Source organism: Scyliorhinus canicula, chromosome 8 (genome assembly GCF_902713615.1).
Source record: "Scyliorhinus canicula chromosome 8, sScyCan1.1, whole genome shotgun sequence".
Lineage (NCBI taxonomy): Eukaryota > Metazoa > Chordata > Chondrichthyes > Carcharhiniformes > Scyliorhinidae > Scyliorhinus > Scyliorhinus canicula.
The window spans coordinates 52,738,216-52,758,537 of record NC_052153.1 but is presented as its reverse complement, the minus strand read 5'-3'; the positions used below and the strand labels follow the sequence as shown (position 1 = coordinate 52,758,537).

General features: G+C 50.2%; 1 protein-coding gene across 2 annotated transcripts in view; it reads right to left on the bottom strand.

Moving 5' to 3' along the window:
- The window catches only part of rassf6 (Ras association domain family member 6), a 79,066-nt gene that overhangs the window by 42,224 nt on the left and 16,520 nt on the right, over positions 1-20,322 (bottom strand). The window contains exons 1-3 of one of the 2 annotated variants that reach the window (XM_038804567.1): positions 20,223-20,313; positions 3,523-3,613; positions 780-858 (exon numbers count right to left, since the gene is read on the bottom strand). In XM_038804567.1, coding sequence (XP_038660495.1) covers positions 780-858; positions 3,523-3,581 — 138 coding nt within the window. In that variant the 5' untranslated portion in view covers positions 3,582-3,613; positions 20,223-20,313. Of the gene's footprint in view, positions 1-779; positions 859-3,522; positions 3,614-20,222; positions 20,314-20,322 lie in introns of those variants that run through there. The other variant, XM_038804566.1, reaches the window with a different exon arrangement.

Here is a 20,322-nt window from a genome sequence, read left to right as displayed (position 1 = left end):
ATCTCTAAAGTGGTGCACGTGAAACTGGACCCGGCCCCCGGGAGGCCATATTCGGGGCGTCGGACCAGATGGGGTTGGTAACGGGTGTGGAGGCAGATGTTGTAGCCTTCGCCTCGTTGATTGCCCGAAGGCGGATCCTGTTAAGGTGGAGATCAATCTCTCCACCTGATGCCCTAGCGTGGCGGGGGGACTTGTTGGAATTCTTGACTCTTGAGAAGGCTATGTTTGAACTGAGGGGAAGGATGGAGGGATTTTACAATTCATGGGCATTATTCATTATGCACTTTCAAGAACTGGATAACATCGACCATTAGTTGGGGGGGTGGGTGGGAGGGTTGAGGGGAGGGGGACTGTGTGTATTAATGGTGACTTTGGGTGATTCCTGATTCCTTTTTGTCAGTTGTTTATGTGAACATGCGGGCTGCTGTTTGGGGTTTGGTGGGAGGATGGGATCGTTGTTATTGATATGGGGATTGACATATTCGTTAATGATTATTGTTTATTGTTGGTATGTGTAAATTTGGGAGAAAATGTGAAAAAGGAGGAGAATAAAAATATTTAGAAAATAAATAAATAAAATAAAATTCCCTTAGTGAGAAATGTTTGAGATTTTTCTCCCTGGAGCTTAACTAGGTCAAACCATATTAAAGAGAGAGAAAATTGCACCTGGTCAGTGAACTCAATGAAGTAGACAATCTCAATGGGCGTAGCTTTTTCCATACTTTCTATTAAGATACAGTAATTTCTAGACATGTGGATAGTCTATAAAATATACTCACATCAGAATAGGTCAGTTGCAAATTCTTGTTATCTTCACAAAAGCAATTGTATGTTCTTAACAATGACAAAAACTCAACTCTGGAGAAATTAAGAATAGGAATTTTAAAACAGATTTGAAGTGCACATTGCATCAATCTTATGAGAAATGGGTTGTTCAGTTTTACAAATTGTCTTTAATTTTGCAAATGAATGCAGAGTTTTACATTTCAGAGCACATGACCTGAATTTAGGTCCTGACACAATCCTTTTGAGTATAGATTGAGTATTTGTGAGCTGTGTTTTGTGCCTGAATTCCTGAATCGTGCTCTCAATGTGTAAAGCTCTGTGCTGGAAAGGCTATTTTCTAAAATTCCACCTTTGAGGATTTCATTACCTGAAAGCTTAAATCTGGCTCTCCTGGCCAGAGAATTCTATTATACATTTATTTATCTAGCACCTGTGAGGCAGACTTAACTGGATGTAGTTTAAATTCAGATCCCACACAAACTGGGAACTAGGCTAAGGATGCTCAAACTTACTCCACTCAGGACTCTTTCAGCCACAGAAATAAGAGGGTGAGTATCTGTTCTGGAGTCTAAGTTCTCCCACCAGAGGAGAATTGGGACTGGTCTCCGCTGCACAACCTAAAGATGTGCAGGATAGGTGGATTGGCCACGCTAAATTGCCGCTTAATTGGAAAAAATGAATTGGGTCATCTAAATTTATATTTTAAAAAAAATATATGTCTTCTTATGCTCTTGGTGTAGCATAAGCGGCTTCCTTGATGTTCACTCTGACAAAGGAAGGTTCAGACGTGGAGATAACTTCAACACGTTTATTAAACTATTTACAATTCTCCTACTCGGATTCGCCACTACTGTTAATCCTTCTATAGCTACTCAGACTGACGAACCAGTCTGCTACAATCCAGGTGGTGGGTATGATGTTGAATCAACCCTGTGTCTGTACTCACTGAGTGTCAACACTGGAAAGAGGAAGATCATGTGTGCTGTGTCCTTTATATATGGGTTGGTGTAATGCCCCCCTGTGGTAGTGTCACCTCTGTGTGTATCGTGAATGCCCATTGGTCGTGTCCTATCTTACTGACCTATTGGTTGACTGTCTGTGTGTCATGTCTCTGGTGCTCCCTCTAGTGTCTAGCTAGTCTACGTGTACTTACATTAACCCCTTGTGTATCTACAGTGATGCATATCACCACAATATATATATGCATGTTGGCGAGCTCGCAGGATTCTGTCGGAATCCTGGTATCGTGTTGCCATTTTGAGCTGGGGGCCCAATCCCGAGGTTTGGTGGCAGACCCCCTCCCCACCTACAATACTAATCCTGTCCCCCCAACCTCCCCATCATTGGAATAACAGGTCACCCCTGCACATCCCTCCCCATCAGTGAGGCCTGTCTGAAATCTGAAGAGCAGTCCAGGCAGTAGAGTGAAACATCACAGCATTTTCACTTACCCTTCTGTGGCCTCAAAAAAGGGAGGGATTCTCCATTGGCCGACGACGAAATTGTGTTTGCCAATCGGTTGGAGAATGGGCTCCAATGCCGAAATCGGGGCCGGACCCGGTTTGACGCTGGTCAACCATGCTCCGCCCCATCCGAAATGGCGTCACGGGCCAGCATCAATGCTGCAGGTTGGGGGGGGGGGGGCTTCTGCAAGGGTTTGGGGTGGGGGAGGGGGGGGGGAGGGCTGATGGGGGGGTGGCCAGAGAAGAGCCGACCCAGAAGAGCAGGGGCCAGCCAGTGAGGCTCAAGTGGAAGCTGTCCATCAGGCCATGGATGAAGTACGAAGGAAATGCCAAATCAGGCCATATTTACATCATCGCCGCCTGTCCTTTGAGGACCTACTGGACCGTATGTGCCGTCGATGACTCTGGCTCACCAAGGAGACCATTTGCCACTGTGCCAGATGGTGGCACAGCTGGCATCGCAGGGGTGTGGAGGAGGACACCCGCTCCATGTGGCCATCAAGGTGACAGTCACCCTGAACATTTATGCCTCTGGCTCATTTCAGGGCTCGACTGGGGACCTGTGTGGGATCTCGCAAACGTCTGTACTTTCTCACCTGCTTTCTCATCTACTCATGCCTTAATCACACCACATTCAGCCCAGTGTCAAACCTGGGACCTGGATGGAGAGTGTTGACACAGCAGTCCCATAGAACAGTAGACTGAATTGGTTCACAGATTCCCAACATTCCTGTTTATTTGCTGCCATGTGGAGCCCGTGGACCATGTGTACGTAAGTCGTTTTGGACTGCACCCCCTTTTTAGTTTTTAGAAAATACTTTTGTTACAGTTATGTTTCCATTTTAGCCCCACGCTCCAGATCTACAGGCACCTGGTGCAGAGAGGAGCGAGGAAGGAGGAGGACCTTAGTTTAATTGGTTGAACTCAAAATAGTTCAGCCCAATGTCTTCCACATGTCAAATGAACGGACATATATAATTGTGATAAAATTCTAAAATAAGGATCTGTATGCAGAATTATTATATGTTGTATAGTGGGAATGGCTGTTAAAGACTTGGATAAATATATTTTATTTTATTGATGGCTATTAATCGCAAATATTCTCTGAAATAAACATTATTATATACCTGATATATCAAGATACTGTGTTTAAGCCTTTTTAATACATTTTGTTCATTCATCACATTCATAGTACGAAGGAAATAAACTCCTGTTGAAAAGAAAGTAGTGGCGGGAAAGGGATGAAACTTCTTTCTGAACAGAATCTCAGTACCTTGAAATAAACTTGTCTTTACGAACTTGGATAACGGGCTGCAGATGGATAGCGTTCATGACAAATACATTTATTCAGAGAAGAGGGCAATCTGAAATGAGATAAATATATAACATATATTATTTTATCTTGCCAACAGATTATTGCAATATGCTTTTTAGAATGACAAATATAAAGAAGATTAAGGTTATTAGTGCATGTTTTGCCCCCCATGGCTGTACTCAAATGAGGAAATCACACAAAACAAGACACAATGATCCAAACGACTCAGCAAAATAAGGGGTGAGATTCTAAAAGCAGAATATAGGAGCTCGGAAGTAAGTTGAAAAGTAGAACTTCAAAAGGTAGTGATCTCAGGATTACTACCAGAGCCACGTGCTAGTCAGAGCAGAAAGAGCAGGATATATTGGATGAATACATGGCAGAAGGGATAGTGTGAGGGGGAGGATTTCAGATTCCTGGGACATCGGAACCAGTTCTGGGGGAGGTGGGACGAGTCCAAACTGGACATGTTACACCTGGGCAGGACCGGGACTGATATCCTGCGGGAGACAATTTGCTAGAGTGGTTGGGGAGGGTTTAAACTAAAATGGCAGGGGGGTGAGAACCATGTAAGGAGTCAGAGGAGGAGGAATCAAGGACAAGAACAAAAGACAGAAATGAGAATGAGAAAAATGATAAGCAGAGAAACTGAGGGCCAGAATCAAACAGGGCCACACTGAAAAATAATGGGAATGGGACAAGTAATATTAAAAAGACAAGCCTTAAGGCTTTGTGCCTCAATGCGTGGAGCATTCGTAATAAAGTGGATGAATTAATTGTGCAAATAATTGTAAACAGGTATGATATAATTGGGATTATGGAGGCATGGTTGCAGGGTGACCAGGGATAGGAACTGATCATTCAGGGGTATTCAGTATTTAGGAAGGACAGACAAAAAAAGGAAAGGTGCATAGAGCATAGAACCGTACAGCACAGAACAGGCCCTTCGGCCCTTGATGTTGTGCCGAGCCATGATCACCCTACTCAAACCCACGTATCCACCCTATACCCGTAACCCAACAATCCCCCTCTTCACCTTACTTTTTAGGACACTACGGGCAATTTAGCATGGCCAATCCACCTAACCCGCACATCTTTGGACTGTGGGAGGAAACCGGAGCACCCGGAGGAAACCCACGCACACACGGGGAGGACGTGCAGACTCCGCACAGACAGTGACCCAGCCGGGAATTGAACCTGGGACCCTGGAGCTGTGAAGCATTTATGCTAACCACCATGCTACCGTGCTGCCCATAAAAGAACTAGAAACCATTTTGTCAACCCTGAAAGCCACCCCCACAAACTACTCAATTCCACATTCCTGAACATCAAATGTAAAGCCCGAATTTAATCTGCACCCCAGGCATAAAGCCTGGGTATCTGCACCCCAGGCATAAAGGTGGTAGAGTTGCATTGCTGGTTAAAGAGGAAATTAATGCGGAAAGATGTTAGCTCTGATGTGGAATCTGTATGGGTAGAGCTGAGATATACCAAGGAGAGAAAACGTTAATGGGGGTTGTGTATAGACCCCCAAACTGTAGTTTTGATGTTGGGAATGGCATTAAACAGGAAATTAAAGACACATGCGATAAAGGAAAATCTGTAATTATGGTGACTTTAATCTGCATTTGATTGGGGGAAATCAAATTAGTCACAATACCATAGAGGAGTAATTCCGGGAGTGTAGACAGGATGGTTTTCTGGATCAATACGTTGAGGAACCAACTGGAGAACGGACCATCCAAAACTGGGTATTGTGTAATGAGAAAGGAATAATTGACAGTCTTGTTGTGTGAGACCCCTTGGGATGAGCAACCAGAATATGATAGAATTTTTCATCAAGATGGAGAGTGACGTAGTTGATTCTGAGACTGGGGACCTAAATCTTAATAAAGGAAACTACGATGGTATGAGGCGCGAGTTGGTTATGATGGATTGCGACGGTGGATTAGCAATGGCAAAGATTCAAAGAGCACATCGGTGAACTGCATCAATTTTTTATTCCTGTCTGGCACATTAGTAAATTTGGGAAGGTGGCCAAACCATGGCTTACAAGAGAAATTAGCGATAGTATTAGATCCAGTGCAATGAAGCAACGTAATCTAGTGGAATTTACTGGTGAGAGGAACAGTGCATTTTCCAGTATCACCAGGGAGAGGAATTGGCAGGAAATGAGCCAGTCTTCTACTGTCTGATTCAATATTCATGATCTTCCTGTCTAAGTGGTTTCAATTGACCGCTTTGATTTGCCCTTGGTACCTACACCTGCGACCAACAGTCAATTGCTGCCACACAGCTGTGTCCCGCTCTTCTGTAATGGACTCAATTTAGACTGAATCTAAAGTAATTACAGGTGCAGAAGGAGAAGCACAACAGAGACTTGCCTCTGTTAGCACTGTTGCCTCGCAGCGCCAGGGACCCGGGTTCGATTCCAACCTCGGGTGAATGTGCGGAGTTTGCAAGTTCACCCCATGCTTGCTCCGGTTTCCTCCCACAGTCCAAAGATATGCAGGTTAGGTGGATTGGCCATTTTAAAATTGCCCTAAGTATCCAAAAGTATCCAAATGTTAGGTGGGGTCACGGAGATAGGGCTGCGGATTGGACTTAGGTAGGAAGCTCCTTCAGAGTGTCGGTACAAACTTTGATGGGCCAAATGCCCTCCTTCTGCACTGTATGGATTCTATGATTCTACTCTATGAACTGACTGCTGGTCACTGCGGTGACAGGTGTTTAGTGCTGGATTTGAGTTACTGATCACGCTGGGCGTGATTCTCCCATGCCGCGCCGTATGGGAGAATCGCCGTTCGCGCCATTTTATCCTGCGGCACCAATCCAATGCCGGCAGGCGATTCTCCGCAGAGCGGAGAATTGGCACCATTTGCGCCGGCGCGTTTGGCGTGGCACCGGTTGCGGGGTGCTGTCCACGGCCAGGTCGATGGGCCGAGTGGCTGCGCTGAAACGGCAGAGTCTTGCCGGCGCTGTTCACACCTGCTCACAGCCGGCGGGAACTCTGCGCATAGGGTCGGGGGCGGCCTGTGGGGCGGGGGAAAGCGGTCCTTCACCGGGTGGGGCCTCCGATGGGGTTTGGCCCACGATCTGGGCCGACCGATCGGCTGGCCGGCCTCTCCAGCCCCGGCCCTATTTTATTACGCGGCCGGCCCCTGAACCCCCACGCCATGTTGCATTGGGGCCGGCGCACTGAGGGAGTCCCCGCACGCATTCACGGATTGGCGTGGCCCAATTGCGCATGCGCGGACTGGCGCGGCGCCCATTTGGCGTCGGGAAGGGAGGCTGGAGCGGCGTGAACTGCTCCAGCGCCATGCAGGGGGCCAGAATCGCTACTGCCCGTGCCTTTTTAGTGCCGTTGTGAAACGCGACGGCACCGGCCTAGCCCCTGAAGGTGCAGAGGATTCTGCACCTTTGGGGCGGGCTGAAGCCGGAGTGGTTCACGCCACTCCGTTCCGCCGGGACCCCCCGCCCCCCTGGGTACGGGAGAATCCCGCCCATTGTCTCCGTTTTGGAGAATTGCGCCCCCCGTATGAACACTGATTGCACGTGTGGGGAGCGATTCTCCCAGCCCTGCGCCGGGCCGGAGAATCGCCGCAACCGCGCCATGCCGTCCCAACGCCGGCGATTCTCCAATGTGCGGAGAATCGGCGCCATTTGCGGCAGAGCGTTTGGCACGGTGCAGGTTGCGCACCGCTGTCCGCGACCGATCCGCCGATTCTCTGGCTCGGATGGGTCGAGTGGCCACGCGGAAACGGCAGAGTCCCGCCGGCGCCGTTGACTCCTGGTCGCTGCCGGCAGGAACTCTGCGTGAAGGGTCGGTGGGCGGCTTGTGGGGCGGGGAAAAGCGTTCCTTCACTGGAGGAGGGGGGCCTACGGTGGGGTCTGGTCCGCGATCGGGGCCCACCGATCGCCGGGCCGGCCTCCCCCCACCCGGGCCTACTTTGTTGCGCGTCCGGCCCCAGAGCCCCTGCGCCATGTTGCGTCGGGGCCGGAGCGTTCAGTGAGTCTACCACAGATGCTTCGTTTGGCACTTCGCCACTACGCATGCGCGGTTGGCGCCGTCCCCCAGTCCGCGCCAGGATGGAAGTCTGGAGCGGCGTGTACCGCTCCAGTGCCATGCTGGCCCTCTGTGCCATTGTGAAACGCAACAGCGTTCATGCCGGCGCGGACACTTAGTCCTGCGATCGGTGAATCGCGCCCATGATGCCAAAATGACGGCAAGGGCTAGTTTTGTGTGCAGTGATCACTTTAGGCGAAGGACGTTTGAAACAATATGAAGAATCTCGGCCGCTTGGATGCAAAGCATTTATTGGAGCAACTTACCTATTCTTAAAATTCTTTTGTGTTATTTGTTTTTGAGTTGAGAGTTTGTTCCACTTAAAAAAGCAATGGAGGAACAATTTTAAGTTGTATAAGTCCAGGCTTAGGTTGGATGTCAGGAGGTTGTTCTTTTCCCAGAGGATAGTGAACCACTGGAACAGGTTGCTGGTTCATGCAGAGGATACCGATTCGCTGAATTCCTTCCAGTGAAGAGTGATGTCCTGGACTTGTTTTGATGGCTTGGATGGATCAAAGAGGTATTTTCCTGAGCTTGTTCTTAAATTTGCCCACACGAGGCCAAATCTTCTCATGTCGAGGGCCCCGACAGTGGAACCAGATATGCCCGGCACGTTTTCTCAGAGACGGAGTGGCTGATGCCGCACAATCATGCGGCAGTCACCCAATTAGATATTTAGAGCCTTGGGCTCCAGCCAATCGTGTAGTGGGAATTGGCTGGGCCCCACCATTACCTCATGGGGTGGAAAGTCTGTGCGCCATATTTGAATGGTACCTGGACAGGCATCCACTCCTTACCATCTAGCAACTTCAGGCTAGCTGTTTGTGAGGAGTTTGTAATCCATCCCTGACTCTGCTGACACTTTGTGAGAAGCAAAACTTTGCATTTGCAGGTCAAAAGATTTTGCAAGGTGCCTCATTCTGATTGGGAACTGGATGCGAAGAGAGTGTCACAAGCCATCTGGAACATTGCTCCAATGCTCTTGCCCTGCCTTTGATGACCCTCCATTACCCTTGACTAACTATCAAGCCAGATGTTCTCTTGTCATAATTGGTCAGCCCCCCACCACATTGGAACTCCTTCCTCCCTGTTACCCTCAATTCAACATCCATGATACTCAACCCTCACTCTATCATCTTCAACCTGTCCTCTGTTACCCTTGACTCTCAGGACCTCAACATTGATCTTCCCTCTATAACCCTTGATCTTTCCACAATCATGGTTGACTTACCTATCTGTAGATATTGGCCTTCCCTGTGTGGTCTAGATTTGTTTCTTTGTCCTCCCACGAGCCTTCGTGAGACTCCCTCCCTCCATGGTCAGTAATGCACTGTTCGCCTTTCACAGCAACCTCACTCCCTCCATCGGTCAGCCTTTCCCCTCTCACAGCCACCTCCCTTCCTCCCTCTCTCCGTCAGCTCTGCCCCTTTCACTGCTGCCATCTATGCCTCCTCTCCCATGATTCCCAATACAAGAATTACAGTTCCTAATCAATCCAAATCCACCAGGAAGATTATCTCAACTGCTGCAAGCTGCCTTTAACCAGTCATGAATATGAAAGCATGTGTTTCTTGTTTACTGAATACTCAATTCCCAAGTTAGAATTTAATCCGGTGCAGTTGTTTTAATGAACATGTATAAAAGATGAAGGTTTTAAAAATAGGATCCCACTGTTTGCCATCAGGAAGTATGATCTGCCTGCCCTCAACCTAACAACTTTATACCCAATTTTCATCCCACCATGGAGAGGCTGATACAATGCCCCACCTCCCCTGCTGGTCCTGTTTCCTTCCCCTGGGAGTTTTACAAGATTCAGCCCATGGGTTTGGGGTGAGTTAGAGAGTGTATATATTGTTTTTTTTTGTAAAATATTTTTATTCTCCATTTTCGCATTTTCTCCAGAATTTACACCCGGCGAGACTCATTGGGCCCTATTCTGCCAGGCTCCGATGGCCGCAGCCCCTCCCCCACCTCATTCCCGTTCACTGGCCAGCTTAAACTGGCCAGCGTGGAGGCCCCCGCCCGGGTCTCTTTCCCCCTGCCCAGCCCCAGGAAAACCAAGAAATCCCCTTTAGCACACAAACCCCGCATACACACCCACGCCCCAAAGAACCATCATTGCAAGTGAAAATCCCATCTCTTCCCTTGTCCAAGTATATACAACGTTGGCTCATTTAGCCCATACACCCGCACGCAGTGAAACAATACAGCTACATGAGGCTACATCGGTACATGACCACTTCTCAATTCAGCCACACTCCTTCTGCCTTCGCAAACTCCTCCGCTGCTTCCACTGTCCCAAAATAAAAGTCCTTGGATTTGTAGGTCACCCTCAACTTAGCTGGCTATACTATGCCGCACCGCACCTTACTAATGTACAGTGCCTTCTTCACCCGGTTGAAGGCAGCCCGCCTCCTGGCCAGCTCCATCGTAAAGTCCTGGCATACACGTATACCAGCTCCAGCCCACTGCACCACCCGCTTCTGCTTTGCCCAGCACAGGACCTTCTCCTTCACACTGTACCTATGAAAACACAGAGTTACTACTCTTGGGGGCTCACTCTCCTTTGGTACAGGCCTCCACGACCGATGAGCCCGATCCAGTTCATATCGGGAGGGATCGTCACCCTCCCCCCAATAGTTTCGCCAGCATCGCGGCAAAATACTCAGTCGGCCTCGGGCCTTCCACTCCTTCTGGTCAGCCCCACAATCCTCAGATTCTGTCGCCTGGATCGGTTTACCAGGTCTTCCATTTTGCCTCGCAGATCCTTGTTGATCTCTATCACCTTCTGCATCCCCTTCCCCATCGAGGTAAGTTGATCGCTGAGCTGCAATAATGTCTCTTCCACTTCCTTCAGTGTCTCACCTTGCTCCCACACCTCCGCCGCTGCGCTTGATACCGCCGCCCTCACCGGGGCAATCGCCTCCTCCACCAACACTTTCAATACCACCCCCATCTCCTTCCTCATCGCCTCCATGTGTTTTGTTAACTGCCTTTCGAGTTCCGCGGCCATCACCTTAGTCATTTCTTCAGCCGTTGGAAATGCGGCCTCCCCTGGTGCCCCAGCCTCCATTCTTCTTGCCGTCCCCGCGGTGACCTTTCCACCCGCCGACGGACTTTCAGCTCCTTTTTGCACGGCCGTTTTTTTTTTTTTTTTTTACTTGTTTTCGACATCTCCCTTCACTGTGCCTTCTCCCTGCTTTTGCCGCCTCTGTTACCCCTGGGACCGGGCATTAGACCCTGAAACTGCCATTCCCGTGCAGGAGCCCTCCAATGTGCGGCTGCCTCCCGCCCGCCGTCGCTGGAAGTGCCTGAGTGTATATATTGTTATTCACAACATTCCATCATTGTGTAAGATTGGCCCGATGGACAAAAGGATCCTTTTCCACTCCAAAATAGTTTGTATGGGCGAGATCTTCCAGCTGTTCATCCTGGTGGGATCTTCTGGTCCCGCAGGCGTCGCATCCCCACTCCAGGTTTCCCGGCAGTGTGGGGTGGATTCAGTGGGAAACCCTATTGACCAGAAGATCCCACTGCCGGCTAACAGTGGGCTGCCACCCGCCACCGAGCCATACGCCGTGGGGAGACCAGAGAATCTCGTCCTACGTTTACGTTCATTCAGATTTAATTTTATTCCACCCAAAATCCACCCTTCGTGAGTTAATCATGTAGAAACATGACCCTAAGGAATTGATGAGTCAAGGGAATGCAGGAAGGTGCAGGAAAGGAATTGACAGGAATTTGTTGACGTCATCTTGTCCATGGTAGATTTGCTTCTCACTGCTTGTGAGACTGAGACCCCCAAGATATTTTTGTCATGGCACATGTATGACATATTGCCGACAGGTAAATCCCAACTGGCCATTATCACGTCATAGGAGCTCGAGATGGAGAACGGAGAGTCAGGCAGCATTTAAGCAGGATGGGCCCCATGAAATATTATCCCTTCCTGTTAAATTATACAGCAACAATAGTACTCTGGGGACCCTCTTGTGAGAAGATGTGTAATAGAAGAACATGTTCTACCAAGTACACAATACATATCACATCAAACCTCTTGCATGAGGATCTGCAGCCACGGTCATCTGTTGCAGCATCATGTGCGGTAGCTGAATTTTACCAGTTTGATATCAGAGTTAGGCAGCAGTGAGACTATTTTATTAAGTTGCCTCTATCCCACAGTGAACAGAACAATATATGGCACCCACATTGCTGTGAGCTCTCAGGCCACAATCGTTATGACCTGACCCACTTGCTCAATCAGATAGATCATGTATGGTTTGTTTGAGTTTGGAGTAATCCCTTTGTTGCTGTAAATTTGGCCCTCCAAATGTTATGGGGCGGAATTCGCCGTCAGCTGACGCTGAATCAGGAACGGCGATTGGGCAGATAATCTGTTTTGACGCCAAAATCGTTGCGTCGCCGGGTTCACGCCAAATCACAAATATCCGGTGCCTCAACAGCATTGCCTATGCATTCCACTCCAAAGTACAGTAAACTCCATTTGCATGTCATTAGCGAGCCTGACCAAGGCCTCCATGATTCTCTGCTGTGGTGATATGCATCACTGTAAATACACAAGGGGTTAAGCTAAATACCCGTAGACTAGATAGACACTAGAGGGAGCACCAGAGACATGACACACAGACATTCAACCAATAGGCCAGTAAGATAGGACATGACCAATGGGCATTCACAACACACACACACACACACACACACACACAGGTGACACTACCACAGGAGGGCATTACACCAACCCATATAAAAGGACACAGCACACATGATCTTCCTCTTTCCAGTGGAGATACTTAATGGGTACACAGGGATGATTGAACACATCACACCCACCACGTGGATTGTAGCAGACTGGTTCGTCAGTCTGAGTAGCTATAGCAGGATTAACAGTAGTGGCGAATCCGAGTAGGAGAATTGTTAACAGTTTAAATAAATGTGTTAAAGCTATCTCCAAGTCTGAACCTTCCTTTGCCAGAGTGCACATCAAGGAAGCAGCTTATGCTACGTCAAGAGCATGACAAAACATCCGCCTCCGGGAATTCCCGATGACGAGGTTCGCTTGTGATTTCAAAAATCATGAAACAGGCGTGGCTGCTGAGGGAGCGTGAGGGCGTATGGAAAGTGTAAAACTTCGCCATAGTCTGCTGACAGTTGTGCCGCTGGCCGGCAGGCTTCTGCCAGGGCCGGGGGAGTAGCGGGGGGGGGGGACCAGGAGTTAGCTGTGGGGTTCGGCTAGGTGGGCATGGAACACACCGCTGATAGCCCACTGCCACTCCAGGTCACCCCCCCCCCCCCCAGGTGCCCTCTGGCCCCAGCCGACCCATCAATGGGATGGGCGCGCTCCAGTGCAACCAGTGCCACCTTGTTGGCTGGGATGAGCATCTGTGGGGAGTGAAGAGTGTCTATGCGACTGCAGATTGTCAACCTCCTGAGTGACAATCATGGACCCGGCGAATCCTGCACCGTTTCTCATTGGAATCAATTGTGTTCCATGTGGCGCCGGAGTTAGCCCCTCAATCGTCGCTGAATAGGTCCAGGTGCGGCACCAGTTTTGCTGTCCAAGAATCCTGCCCTGGCGTCAACACTTAGTCTCAGGAACAGAGAATCCAGCGCATGGATTTGAAGACTCTTGGAATGTTGGTGTCAGGTGCTTTGCAGGCAGAAGCACTCAGAGAAGAACATCAGGGTAACTGCCACTCAGAGGACAACTCATTGAATATTGCACGGGGTATTGGCAGACAGATCAACTCTTCACTTCTGGATAATACAACTCCCCCATATTCCTTCCCTCTCACCTATAACCAGAGGGAAAAGCCTTCACTGAGAATCCTAAAGTATGGGCGGCACGGTAGCATAGTGGATAGCACTGTTGCTTCACAGGTCCTGGGTCCCAGGATCGATTCCCGGTTTGGGTCACTGTCTGTGCGGAGTCCGCACGTTCTCCCAGTGTGTGCGTGGGTTTCTTCCGGGTCCTCCAGTTTTCTCCCACAGTCCAAAGATTTGCAGGTTTGGTGGATGGACTGTGCTAAATTGCCCTTAATGTCCAAAAAAGATTAAGTGGAGTTACTGGGTTACAGGGATAGGGTGGAGGTGTGGGCTTAAGTAGGGTGCTCTTTATAAGGGCCGGTGCAGACTCGATGAGCCGAATGGCCTCCTTCTGTACTGTAAATTCAATGATGACTCTATCACATTAAACCTCTTTGCCCTTAAACTCCTATAGAATCATTACAGTGTAGAAGGAGGCCATTCAGCCCATCGAATCTACACCGACCCGCTGAAAGTGCACCCTACCTAGGCCCACTCACCCGCTCATCCCCGTAAACCTACCTAACCTGCACATCTTTGTACTTTGGGAGGAAACCCGGAGAACACCCAAGCAGACATGGAGAGAACGTGCAAACTCCACACAAACATCCAAGGCTGTAATCGAACCCAGGTCCCTGGCGTTGTGAGGCAGCAGTGCTAACCAATGTGCCGCCGATAGATGATTGAAACAATTATAATCATGAATGAATAATTAGCATCACCTCTTCTGTATGACTCTTAACTTCCTTGAATAAAAATGATAACATACACATAACTGGTAATTATAAAATGCCTTTCATGATCCCAGTATTTTCCAAAATGCCTTGCAAACCAATCAGATTATGTGTAGTTACTGTAGTGACGTAGGAAACACAGCAGTCATGTTGCAGCAAGATTTTACAAGCGGCAATGTGCAAACAATCAAATAATCTGTTTTTTCAGTGATATTCAGTTCATCTGAAAGCCTCATCCTAATATCTCATCTTAAATTCAGCACCTCTTCAGCACTTTGTATTAGATTTTGTGTCATCATAGAATCATCATAGAATTTGCAGTGCAGAAGGAGGCCATTCAGCCCATCGAGTCTGCACCGGCTCCTGGAAAGAGCATCCTACCCAAGGTCAACACCTCCACCCTATCCCTATAACCCAGTAACCCCACCCAACACTAAGGGCAATTTTGGACATTAAGGGCAATTTATCATGGCCAATCCCCCTAACCTGCACATCTTTGGACTGTGGGAGGAAACCGGAGCACCCGGAGGAAACCCACGCACACACGGGGAGGATGTGCAGACTCCGCACAGACAGTGACCCAAGCCGGAATCGAACCTGGGACCCTGGTGCTGTGAAGCGATTGTGCTATCCACAATGCTACCGTCAGCCTGGATTTTGTGCTCAAGTCTTTGGAATTGGCTTGAATCCAGAAACCTCTGACTCAGAGGTGAGAATGCCTTCACTGGACCATTGTGTGGTGAATATAATTCACACTGTAATATATAAGATACCATATTATTGTAAGCGCAGTTGTGTTGTCCGACCACTAGGGGTGTAGCACTGGGAATGCATAGGCGTTTGTACAGGGCTCCACCCTTGGCCCCGCCCATGGCTCCTCCCCCTGGACTGCTGTAAAAAGATCGATGCCCAGAGCCAGCCGACCAGTTCATCTAGGGTTCATCGTGTTACAGGCTGGCTCTGTTGGAAGTAGATTAAAACCACTGTTCATATCTTAAAGCACGTGTCTCGTGAATTGATGGTCTCATCAATTTAATCTACTTAAGAAACAGTCAGGATCAATCATGGAATCAGCCCTCAAGCCTGAGCGACTGGAACTCGACCCACAGGATGCAGAGGCAAAAGAAATGTTTTCTTATTGGCTCCGGTGTTTTAAAGCCTACCTGGCAGAAGCAAGCACAGCCAAAACAACGGAGGAGCAGAAACTGAGCCTACTGCACGAGGGTGAGCCACAGAATTTCTACTCAACTAAACTGTACCGGCTCCTATACTGAAGCCCTAGCGCTACTCGACAAAATGTATGTAAGGCCTGTAAATTAGGTCTACGCGCGACAAGTGTTTACTACTCGCCACCAGCGGCCTACGGAATCGCTCGCAGAATTCCTGAGAGAGTTAAAAACTTTATCTAGTGACTGTAATTACCAGGCGGTTACCGCGGCAGAACATAGAGAACTTGTTGTACGCGATGCCTTTGTTGCCGGCCTTAGATCGAATTACGTGCGGCAGCGACTGCTGGAAAAGGGAGCCCTAAATCTTGAAGCGACTGTTGAACTTGCTACAACTATGGAGGTCTCCTTCCGCAGCCTCACCTCGTTCCTTGCGGACCCCAAAACCCCGTCATGGGCCCCCGACCAGCGACTCCCCCAGGCCTGCGCCGCGCAGCCGCCCAGCCACAAAGCTGCCCCAGCCTGCCACTTTTGCGGCCAGAATCAGCACTCGTGGCAGCACTGCCCGGCCCGCAACACGACCTGCTGCAGCTGCGGGCAAAAAGGACACTATGCCAGAGTGTGTCTGGTGAAGAAAGCCCCAGTCTCTAACCCTCCCACGGCTCAAAGCACTCGTTCCTTGAATTCACAGGCCCGCAGGCCCAGAAATGCTGCAGCCTGTATGCAGACTCCGCCCCCATCCGACATGTGCGACTCATGGGGCGGCCATCTTGGGATCCATGCCCTTCGAACTCTGAAACTCACCTCGACGACTACGAACTCAGAGGGCAGTCATCACGGGGCCACTCCAGCACAGCTGATCGAGCCGCCGACTGCCCACAACTCAGCGCAGTCACACTGGACCAATCCGCAACTCGATGGCGATGGTCCAAATCAACGGGTACAGCACGCCGTGCCTTTTCGACTCCGGGAGCACTGAGAGCTTCGTACACCCTGATCTGGCAAGACGCTGTTCGCTCCACGTTTATCCTGCGCGGCAAACTATCTCCCTCGCTTTGGGCTCCCACTCTGTCCAGATCCAAGGACGCACCGCTGTGACGCTCACAATCCAAGGCGCTAGCTATGCCAAATTCCAGCTCTACGTCCTGCCCGAACTCTGCGCCCCACTCTTATTAGGCCTTGATTTCCAGTGTAATCTCAAGAGTCTGACCCTCAGTTTTGGTGGACCCCTACCCCCACTCACTATCTGCAGCCTAGCCACGTTGCAAATCTCCCCCCCTCCTCTCTTTGCCAACCTCACCCCGGACTAGAAACCCGTAGCCACTCGCAGCAGGCGGTACAGCCTACAGGACAGGGTGTTCATTCGACCGGAGGTCCTAAGGCTCCTCAGTGAGGGGATCATAGAGGCCAGCAACAGCCCCTGGAGAGCTCAGGTGGTGGTCGTCAAGACCGGGGAAAAATTCCGCATGGTCGTAGACTATAGTCAGACCATTAATCGGTTTACGCTCCTCGACGCGTACCCCCTCCCCAGGATTGCAGACATGGTTAACCAGATCGGCCAGTATCGGATTTTTTCGACGGTGGATCTGAAGTCTGCATACCACCAGCTCCCAATCCGCCCGGAGGACCGCCACTACACGGCATTCGAGACCGATGTCTGCCTCTTCCATTTCCTCCGGGTTCCCTTCGGCGTCACAAATGGGGTTTCGGTGTTCCAACGAGCAATGGACCGAATGGTGGACCAGTACGGGCTGCGGGCCACGTTCCCGTACTTGGATAATGTTACCATCAGCGGCTATGACCAGCAGGACCACGATGCCAACCTCTACCGTTTTCTCCAGACGGCTCAGAAACTAAATCTAACCTATAACAAGGAGAAATGCGTTTTCTGCACGACCAGACTAGCCATCCTCGGCGATGTCGTGGAAAACGGAGTCCTGGGCCCCGACCCGGACCGTATGCGCCCCCTCTTAGAACTCCCTCTCCCTCATTGTCCCAAGGCCCTCAAACGGTGTTTGGGATTCTTTTCCTACTACGCCCAGTGGGTCCCTCAATATGCGGACAAAGCCCGCCCACTCTTTAAGGCCACACTATTTCCCCTGTCAGCTGAGGCACGCCAGGCCTTCAACTGCATCAGGGATGACATCGCCAAAGCGGCCATGCGGGCGGTGGATGAATCTACCCCCTTTCAGGTTGAGAGCGACGTCTCAGAGGTAGCTCTAGCAGCCACACTAAATCAGGCAGGGAGACCAGTCACATTTTTCTCCCGAACCCTCTCCGCTTCAGAACTCCGACACTCGGCAGTCGAAAAGGAAGCACAAGCCATTATGGAGGCTATTCGTTACTGGAGGCACTACCTCGCAGGTAGAAGGTTCACCCTCATCACCGACCAAAGATCAGTTGCCTTCATGTTTGACAACTCGCAAAGGGGCAAAATTAAAAATAATAAAATTCTGCGGTGGAGGATCGAACTCTCCACCTATAGCTACAATATTAAGTATCGACCGGGGAAGCTCAACGAACCCCCAGATGCCCTATCCCACGGGACGTGCGCCAGCGCACAGAGCGACCGCCTAAAAGTCATCCACAATGACCTCTGCCACCCGGGGGTCACCCGGCTCGCACATTACATTAAAGCCCGAAATCTGCCTTTCTCCACTGAGGAGGTAAAAGCTGTCACCAGAGACTGCCCGATCTATGCGGAGTGCAAACCGCACTTCTATAGACCAGACAGGGCCCACCTGGTCAAGGCTTCTAGGCCCTTTGAACGCCTCGCGATCGATTTCAAAGGGCCACTCCCCTCAACTAACAGGAATGTTTACTTCCTAAACGTTATAGGCGAGTTCTCCCGCTTCCCCTTTGCTATCCCGTGCCCCGATATGATCTTCCACACAGTCATTAGGGCCCTGCATAGTATCTTCACCCTGTTTGGTTTCCCCAGCTACGTACACAGCGACCGGGGTTCGTCCTTCATGAGCGACGAGCTGCGTCAGTACCTGCTCGACAAGGGCATCGGCTCGAGCAGGACTACCAGCTACAATCCCGGGGGAACGGCAGGTGGAGAGGGAGAATGCGACGGTCTGGAAGACCGTCCTACTGACCCTCCGGTCCAGGAATCTCCCAGTCTCCCATTGGCAGGATGTCCTCCCAGACGCGCTCCACGCTATTAGGTCCCTCTTATGCACCGCGACCAACCAGACCCCTCACAGGCGGCTCTTTATTTTTTCCAGGGGCACTACCACAGGGGTCTCTCTCCCGGCATGGCTGAAGACACTGGGCCCTGTACTCCTCAGGAAGTACGTCAGGGCGCACAAAACTGACCCCCTTGTAGAGAAGGTGCGCCTGCTTCACTCAAACCCCCAGTATGCCTTCGTAGAGTTCCCTGACGGCCATCAGGACACCGTATCCATCCGGGACCTAGCACCCGCAGGATCCAGCACCCCCACTATCACTGCAGAGGTACCCCTCACTCTACACCCCACCCAGCTGCCCCCTCGCGCTCTTGAGCCCACTAGTTCGCTACAATTGTTTCGGGCACCCACACCGGCTAAATCCCAGCTCCCCCAGTCGAACCAGACGGGAATGGAGCTCGGACGCAATCGCCCCCGGAGTCCGCCATCGTACCCCAACCCACAACACCCATCCAGCCACCACAAGAGGCTGCAACCCCGGTGCTCCGCAGATCGTAGCGGACGACACGACCACTGGACAGACTCAATTTGTGAACCACCACCCCCGCCGGACTTGATTTTTTTGTAGGGGGTGAATGTGGTGAATGTAATTCACACTGTAATATAGATGATACCATATTATTGTAAGCGCAGTTGCATTGCCCGACCACTAGGGGGAGTAGCACTGGGAATGCATAGGAGTTTGTACAGGGCTCCCCCCTTGGCTCCGCCCATGGCTCCTCCCCCTGGACTGCTGTATAAAGATCGATGCCCAGAGCCAGCCGACCAGTTCATAGAGGCACATCTATCAGTTGTTGCACCTCCTTGGACTGTCCTCGTAGTGTGCAAGGAAGCACATTTGTTCCTCAAACATCCTTCTTTTCAGGTGGGTACTCTCTGGGTCCAAGATTTTTAAGTAGCAGCAACCTGAGGCTCCTCAGGAAAGGTAAGACATCCTCTTCCCCACTCGTTCAGCTCTCACATGCTCTATGAATCACCCAGTGCCACATTATCACTGACACGGTCTAATTCCTCCAGTGAAAGTATCTGAGGTGACATATGGGAGGAAAAAAGCAATCGGCAGTTTTTGTGCCCAAGGAAATAAGGAAGGAATTTCAGGCATGTTATCACGTACACACTTGTCAGCTCATTGAATTGACTTGTGACTCTGTGGCTGTCGAGCGTTAGTGCTCAGTACCAGTGCTACCTCCCTTTTCTTGACGTTTTCCGAACAAACTGAGAATTCCATCCCTCACTTTTTTTTTCTTGTTCCCCTCTTCCCCTCTCCGTCCATCTGTGTTGCTTTCTCTCTTTTTCTCCATCCCTCTGCGCTTCGTTTCTCTGTCTGTCGCCGCCCCCCCCCCCAACCCCCCCAACCCCCCCCCCCCACACTTTTTATTTTTCTCTCTCTCTATCTCTCTTTCCGTTTGTCTCTATCTCTTCCCTTCTCCGTCTCCTCCTTTGTCGTTCTCACTTTCTTTCTTTCTTGTCTCCCCCTCCCTCATTTGCTGATTCACACGCAGCAGGATTTGATGCCAGTCGCGCATCACACTGTTCTTTCCAACCTCTACAGTCCCTGCCCTGCCGTCTCTGCCACATTCTCCATACAGGCATTCTTTAAAAGTGGAACAAAATGAAACATGAGCCATCGAGTGCAGCTACCTGACAGTCAGCTGACAAAGACCAACTTGTTTCTTACCGGTGTTCATACGCTGCTGCTGAAAGCCAGAACAGATATTTGAGAGATTGTACTTTAATTTGAGAGGCGTTCTAATCGTCAATATATCTCCTTCAACCAA